This window comes from Camellia sinensis, chromosome 1 (assembly GCF_055761805.1).
Source record: "Camellia sinensis isolate YWXY chromosome 1, ASM5576180v1, whole genome shotgun sequence".
Classification (NCBI taxonomy): Eukaryota; Viridiplantae; Streptophyta; class Magnoliopsida; order Ericales; family Theaceae; genus Camellia; species Camellia sinensis.
Genome location: NC_138961.1, coordinates 13,539,047 through 13,546,672, shown reverse-complemented (window position 1 = coordinate 13,546,672; position 7,626 = coordinate 13,539,047). Strand labels below are relative to the sequence as shown.

At 33.3% G+C, this 7,626-nt stretch overlaps 1 protein-coding gene across 2 annotated transcripts; it reads left to right on the top strand.

The window, feature by feature from the left end:
• Positions 1 to 1,230: 1,230 nt before the first annotated feature.
• On the top strand, positions 1,231 to 6,433 carry GCD1 (ribosomal protein L20). 2 transcript variants are annotated; one of them, XM_028255985.2, is made up of 4 exons: positions 1,231 to 1,411; positions 2,583 to 3,293; positions 5,815 to 6,004; positions 6,082 to 6,433. In XM_028255985.2, exons 2-4 carry the CDS (start codon positions 2,611 to 2,613, stop codon positions 6,298 to 6,300), a joined length of 1,092 nt encoding a protein of 363 aa, XP_028111786.2. In that variant the 5' UTR covers positions 1,231 to 1,411; positions 2,583 to 2,610; the 3' UTR covers positions 6,301 to 6,433. The 2 variants fall into 2 exon arrangements, with proteins under 2 accessions (XP_028111786.2, XP_028111787.2); XM_028255986.2 differs by having other exon boundaries at positions 1,288 to 1,411; positions 2,568 to 3,293.
• Positions 6,434 to 7,626: the final 1,193 nt, after the last annotated feature.

Here is a 7,626-nt window from a genome sequence, read left to right as displayed (position 1 = left end):
AGAACAATGAACAACAAACAACGAACAACTTTAAATCAACTCTACTAGAACAACGAACAACGAACATGATCATAAATTAACTAGAAAATCTAATTTGAAATTGGAATCCTTACATACAAATCAAATCAAAATCAAAATCGAAATCCTTATGCAATTTCCATCAAAATTGAAAATCAAAATCCAATCCCTATGCAATCTCTTTCAACACAACAAAAAAAAACCCAATCCATATGCAATCTCCATCAACACGATCAGAAATCAACTCGAAAATTTAATTCTAAATCGAAATCCTTACATACAAATCAAATTGAAATCCCTACACAATTACCATCGAAATCATAATCAAACCTCAATCTCTTTGCAATCTTTATCAACATAGCAAAAAAGATCTTCAATTCTCAAATCAAAATCAATGTATTTTATGAATTAGGTATTTTACAATGTAAAAAACGAATATGGACCTTAACTAACAAAAAAATTATTATGACCTATCTTACTATATCTAAAGTTGAAGAGAGATATTAAACCAATTTTTCTGTTCCAAAAAGCACCACGTAGAAAGGAAGATAAAAAATTTGAGAAGAATAATTTTAATGCTATATATGTGATATAAGAAATTAAAAAAAATAAACTTTTGAATATTAATTGTTTCCAGCTTTTAGAATTCACTTTTCAGAAAATTCTATTAGTTTGTTTTTTGTATTTTTTTATTTTCACTAATTTTTTTTAATATTTTAAGCAATTTTTTTCAAAAAAAAAAATTTAGACACACCTAACATAAATATACTTAGAAAGTATAATATTTGTGAAAAAAAACTTTAAAAAATTCACTAAATACCAAGAATACAAAAAAAATACAAAAATTCAGTGCATTTTTCATATTTTTGTATATTTGTTAATTTTTTAAATTATTTTTTATAAATAATTTACTATTTAGATATATCTAAGTAAGGTACATCTAAAAACGTAAAAAAAAAAAAATTGCTTAAAATTTAAAAAATATTCACTAAAAATAAAAAAAAATTAAAAACAAAAAACTTTAATTTTAAAAAATTGAATTCAAAAAATTGAAACCAAACATACTGATTATTTTTTAATATTAATATTTAAAACGTATGTTATCTTTTAGAATCCTTATAAATAAAAGGTCATTTATTTGAAAATCCCATTTAAATATAAAAACAAAGAAATAGCAAGACCTATAAATAATGGGCCGGCATAGATAGATTTATGGGCTGCCGGCCCAAAGTCCAGCCCTAAATTAACTCCTCCCTCTTTCTCTATGTTACTGAACTCTTCGTTCTTAGGCCCAATGCTCAGGCCCCTTGCTGAAGCTCACCATTCTCTCTCTCTCTCTGATTCAACATCGCTAGGGTTCAAGCGATTCCTCCGAGCATTAGAAAAGCTTAAGGTTTGTCTCAATTTCAAGTTTTGTTTACCAAATTGTGTATGATTTAGGGTTTATTACTGTTTTGTTTTCTTGATTGAGTTGATTATAGTGTTAAATACTGTCAATAGTCATACATATATGTGTGTGTGCATCTACCATAAGTTATGATTTTTTGTTTTTTGTTTTTTGGATGTTTGGGTCTCAAAATACAGTAGCTAATCTAAGTTTGGTTTGTTTTATGGGGGGTTTAATTTGAATTATTTTCTCAGTTCTTTATAAACTGAAAAAAACAAAATTTATATGCGATGTGCAGTTGTAGTCTTCTATGCATTTTGTTTGTTCCTTGTTTGGGTGCTCAATAGTGTGTTGAATATATATTACGGATTTTTTTTTTTTTTTTTTTTTTTTTTTGGGCTCCAAATATAGAAATTCTTCTTGATCTTGTAAGGTTTGGTTCTTTATTGGAACAAAACAATGGGAAATTGTTTGGGGTGTGTACTATATGCCTCCTTAGTTACAACCTTTGAGGTCTGTGGTTATGACCTATTGGAGTGCTAGTTATGACTTGATTATGACTTGGGTATACACATTGTGGTGTTAGTATTAGTTATGACTCATTGTGATATTGGTTGTGATATTATTTTAGTTATACATTATCTGATGTTTGGTTATAACTCATTTTTATTTATTTTTATTTTTATAGTTATGGCTCTGATAGGATCAACGCCACAAGTGTAATAACTTGCATACATCATTACCCCAAAACAATAGAGACAAACATAGGGTTCAATGTTTGTTTATTTTGTACTTTTTCTGTCTTTTTGAATTCCAAATGGTTCTCTATCCCAAATTTAGTGGTTATTCTTTGTAGTCATTGTAAACTATTTGCCTATGTAATTCTGGAACATAGTGGCAATACAGAGCTCTGACATGCATTATATCCAAAATCTCTGCCAATCTTGGCTATACTGCATTGTGTTATATGTGGTTGTGTTTTGTATTTATCAAAAAAAAAAAAAAAAAAAAAAATTGTGGTTGTGTTTTGTTTTGTGAATTATATGTATGACGCTTGGCCTATCAGATTGCTTATATTCTAGGTTTTTAAGTAAGACCAAACGAACAGCACGGCTCTATGAGATTTTATGGTCGCCTTGGGAGCTCATAATTTATTTTTCAGTTATTCTATTCACAGGATATAGTGCCAAAACATAACTGTGGAGATGCGGATTTTGCAGCGTGTTATATCCCAAATTTCTGCTACTCCAAGCACCAGCACATTGAAAAATGGGACAAACACATCAAATCTGAAGGTTTTTCTTAATTCTCGAATCTTGTCAACAAAGCCTGATGGGGGTGCAGACCAGGACGGTGAATGGGGGAAGAAAATTGGTGGAACTACGCCTATTGGTGATGATTTGGGTTGGGATGTTGCCTCGTCATGGTCAACAGGATTGACCAAGGAGCATTTTGACGGAGAGGTGGTTGGTCATCAGGTGACCGCTCCTGCTGCTGTTGCCAGAGACAATGTTGTGCCTCAGTTTGCATCAACAGCTTCTCAAGAAGTGGACCATTTGAAGCAACTGGAGGAAGAGAACCGCAAGGGCAAAGCCTTTGTTGATGGATGGGGTGAGAAAATGCGGGAAATGAGTGTATTGATGAAGCAAGTGAGGGAACCTGGAGCAAGAGGTGCATATCTGAAGGACTCTGAGAAGGCTGAAATGTATCGGCTTCACAAGGAGAACCCAGAAGTATATACCGTCGAGAAGTTAGCTCGAGATTACAGAATTATGAGGCAGAGGGTGCATGCGATTTTGTGGCTGAAAGAACTTGAGGAGGAAGAGGAGAAAAAGCTTGGGCACCCTCTAGATGACTCTGTTGAGCTCTTGCTAGACACTTGCCCTGAGTAAGCTCTCAAAGTTTGCATAAAATTATTTTAGATTCTAGTTTAAGCTTGGCTTGATAATGTTACCTAGTTTAGTGGATGTTGGATTGATATTAGAGTTGCAGATGCAGTTGTTATTTCATTTGAAAAGTTTCCAATCTCTTTTTACTATAATGTGTGTAGAAAGAAAAACAATTTTGAATTTAAGGATTGCTAACTTCGACGCTAAGAGATATTGAGATGATAGTTATTTGAACCTTTTTGCATTCCTGATGCCTTTTTTTCCTTCTAGGATTTTGTCAGTTTTTACTCATTGCAACCTTATCTATGTGAGTGTGAAAAATATTCGAAATATTAGGAGTTTCTAATATATCTAATCTTTTCCATTTGCCAATAACCATGAGAGGATAGTCTAAGACTTAAAAAAGCGATTCTTTTACTTATGGATGCTCCTATCTATGGGATCCCTTGTAGCATTTTAACAATTCATTTGAAAGTTGTATTACTTCATATTGATCATTTCCATTAGAATTACTCTGTATGCAAACTACTTGTTAAGTAGTTGCTTAATTTGCTCATTAATTATTTAAGAAAATATTTGGTTGTGTTTGGTGGAGATTTCAAAACTCAATTCCACCCTTGGTTTGAGTGTGGTGTTTGGTTAGAGTTTTCAAAAATTGATTCCACACCCACTTCTAAAAACACGTCTACTTGGTCATTCTCCCGGACGTTTGACCGGAATAGTATTCGTGTTTTTTTTTTTTTTTTTTTTTTTTGCACTTGCTATTTTTATATTTTAAATAAAAAATATTTTTTGAATTTTTTTTAAAAAATTTATGAGTTTTGAATAGAATTTTGGGTTGTGTGTTTGGTTATGAGTTGTAAGTTTTTTAATCAAATATCATGTCACATCAAAAGTTTCAAACTCAATTTAGAACTCTTTTCAAAACTCATAACCAAACAAATTTTTCATACTCAAATCATAATTCCAAAACTCACAAACTCAAAATATAACTCTATTCTCAAATCATAATTCTAAAACTCTACCAAATGCTACCTTTGTTTCTCTGCTTTATATATATTTTGCTTTCCCATTTCCCCCATTTTTCCCTTTTTGGAGAATAGACGTCATGAACTCTAGGTAAAATTATTCCAGGTGTGGCAGTTGTGTGTAATTTTATTTTGAATTTCTTTTTCTCTTCTGTACTAATTTGTTCCCTGTTATCTTCATTGCTTACTCCAGCCATTATCACCAACCCCTTAGTTCTCTATCTAAATTCTTTTAAAAATATTTTCAAAAAGCGAGAATAATTTGCATTGATTGATTAATTGGACGACCAGCTGTTAGCTTGAATGGCATCTTCTGCCCCCTCCAGGTTTGATGTCTCTTCTATGGGACATGGGTGTGAATCATACTTATCAACGTAGAAAAGACAAGTTTCCTGAGAAAGTGAGAGATGAAGAACTATGTTATTCCTCTCTTAAACAGAGAGCATAGATGTGACTTATCAAAAGAAAAAAGAAAAGAAAAGATAAAAAGATAGCATACATGTCTTCTTCTGGTATGGCAATATTAATTCTCTTTTAGAAATTACAAGTCTATTTACAGACTTTTAGAAAGTCCAGACATCTCAGTGATAGCAGAGACACATGCCCTAGAAAATGACACACAGAGAGGTCAAAGTTTGTCAAACAAGCTGCAGAGTAAAGCTTGAGCTGGAGTTTCCTGAAGAGCAAGTGTCTTCTGCTTTGATGGATTGCTGATGAGGGTTGGGCATGGTAATTTTAATGAAGGTTTTGCCGTTGGTACAGGTTCCTGTTAGATTTTTAGTTCTTATCCTAATACTAATGAGTAGTGCTGAAAAGTTGAAATGGATAATTGCTTGGATAAATCCCCCACGCAAACATGCTGCAATTAATCATCTTGGTGCATTCTAATTTTTTTTTCTCCATGCCTACTGATGATAGGTGATTCATTGCTGAACACATATGTTATCTTTGTGTTTGTCCATTCACATAATGCAATTTGTATTATATATATATATTATTATTATCCCTTCCCCCCTTTTTCTACAACTGATATGATTCTTGTTACAATTTGCGGAGTTTTTATGTGTAGTTCTGTGGGTTTATCTTCATTTTGCTAGGTTATGTTTGATTCACATATTGGATTAGGCGGGAATGGGGCATGTTAATAATTCACTTGCAAGAGTTATACCCTGATTAATTGTCTTCCCCCGACAGAATAATCCTGCATATGCGGGATAAAAGTTGGCATGTGATTTTTTTATCCTGGCCCGGTTTAGTCCAATCCCACTCCCCTCTCCACAAATCAAACACAGCCCTAGTGTAGATATTCTTATAAGCATTTATGTTATTTCTGCATGAGATTGTTGTGGTGGCATTCATGTTTGCCAGGACATGTTCTGGAATGGGATGGTTCTTTCTTCCAAAGAATAAGCTATTCTTTTAGCATTCTCTGCTTGGCAATGAAAGTTATCATAGTGTTCTTTGTGGCTTTTTAACTTCTTTCTTGTTGCAGATTCTTCAATTCCCATGACAGAGAATTTCATGTTGCTTCTCTTCCCTACAAACCAGATTTCAAGGTAATGCCCGAGGGTTGGGATGGCACCACTAGGGACCCAGATGAAGTTCATTACGAGATATCAATGAAAGAAGATGAGATGTTATATCAGGAATTCGTCCAAAGGATGAACTTCAACAAAATGAAGGTAAAATTTTCAATTTCTTCCCATATCCCATCCTCTATAGAAACTTTTGATGATGGGGGTTTTGTTTGTGTATACAGATGGCGGGGAAGGTGAAATGCCACAAGTATAGCAGGCGTCGTCCTGATGAGGGCTGGAGTATCATGGTTGAGAAAATGGGGCCTCGGGGCAGGCGTGGAAATGGTGGCGGATGGAAGTTCATGAGCGTGGCAGATGGATCCAGCAGACCTTTGAATGAAATGGAGAAAATGTATGTGAAGCGAGAGACTCCACGCCGGAGACGCAAGATTCTCCCGTGATGTCACAGGAGAGAGAATTGTCATCATCAGTGTTGTTCAGACCAATTTTTATTTTATTTTATTTGGTTAACAATTTAACCAGGTTGGAGTTAATGAGACATTTTACTAATCTACATCTCTAGGTTTTTCTTTTCCCTTGGCATTATGTTTACCGTCTCATCATTTTTGTAAGTTTGGACGTACTCACTACTCTTTCCCGTGTCTCTTGCCTCTGCAACTCCGTCCTGGACCTCGTTTGGGCATAGAGGTGCTTGTCTGAAGGACATTTGTGGATCTTATGAAATGTCACCAATCTTGATTCCCTCATGGGATTATCACTCAGTTGATTAGAAACATTTGAGGGTGGCCATCTTGCCCATGGACTCAGAATATGATGAAAATAAGAGTAGCATATGCATTGGTCACACATTTTAAATGAGTGGTAACTGAAAACTCCTCCCCCCCCCCCCCCCCCCCCCCCCCCCTGTTGTCAAAAGAATGAAAGCTTTGAAGATTACCAAACTCTGAAAGCTTTGAAGATTACCAAACTCAACCTAAACCTTCGTAATTTTTTCATTAGAAATAAACCATAGTTTCTAATTTGGAAGCCATCTATAACACAAACTTTAATGTTACGTTTGGTAGAGTTTTAGAATTACGATTTGATTATCGAGTTGTATTTTGAGTTTGAGTTTGAGTTTTGGAATTATGATTTGAAAAGATAAAATTTGTTTGGTTATGAGTTTTGAAAAGATTTTTGAATTGTTGAAGTGACATATGAGTTAAGAAAATTTGTTTAGTTATAAATGTTGAAAAAAGTTTTCAGAATTTAATTCAGAGAGTTATAACTCATAATCAAACACATAACTAAAAATACTATTAAAATTTATATTCAAAATGCATAACCAATCTTGTTTAAAATTCAATTCAAAAAAATAATACCTTATAAAAAATGACATTAAATTTTTTTTAATTGGAAAAATTACAAACAAAATATTTTAAAAAAAAATAAATTTTCAATTACTGTTTTAAAATAACTTTTGAATATATATTTGATTATAATTATTTTGTTTAGATATTTCTGACCTAGAATATTTTTTATATTTTGCATAATTACTGTTACAAATCATTTGCTATTTATTGTTAAGCATGATTTTCAAATAAATGGCTAAAGAATTTGTCATCAGTATGCTGGGAATCAATAAATGTTACAATATACATCAACTGCATAGTGAAATTCAAATGGTTGAATCAATGCAAAATCGCACCGTCGGTTTTCCCCCGAACATCTGGCCGATCGTCCCTCAAACTTCCGGCTAGTCGTCCACCCGGACAACCCCCCCTTGT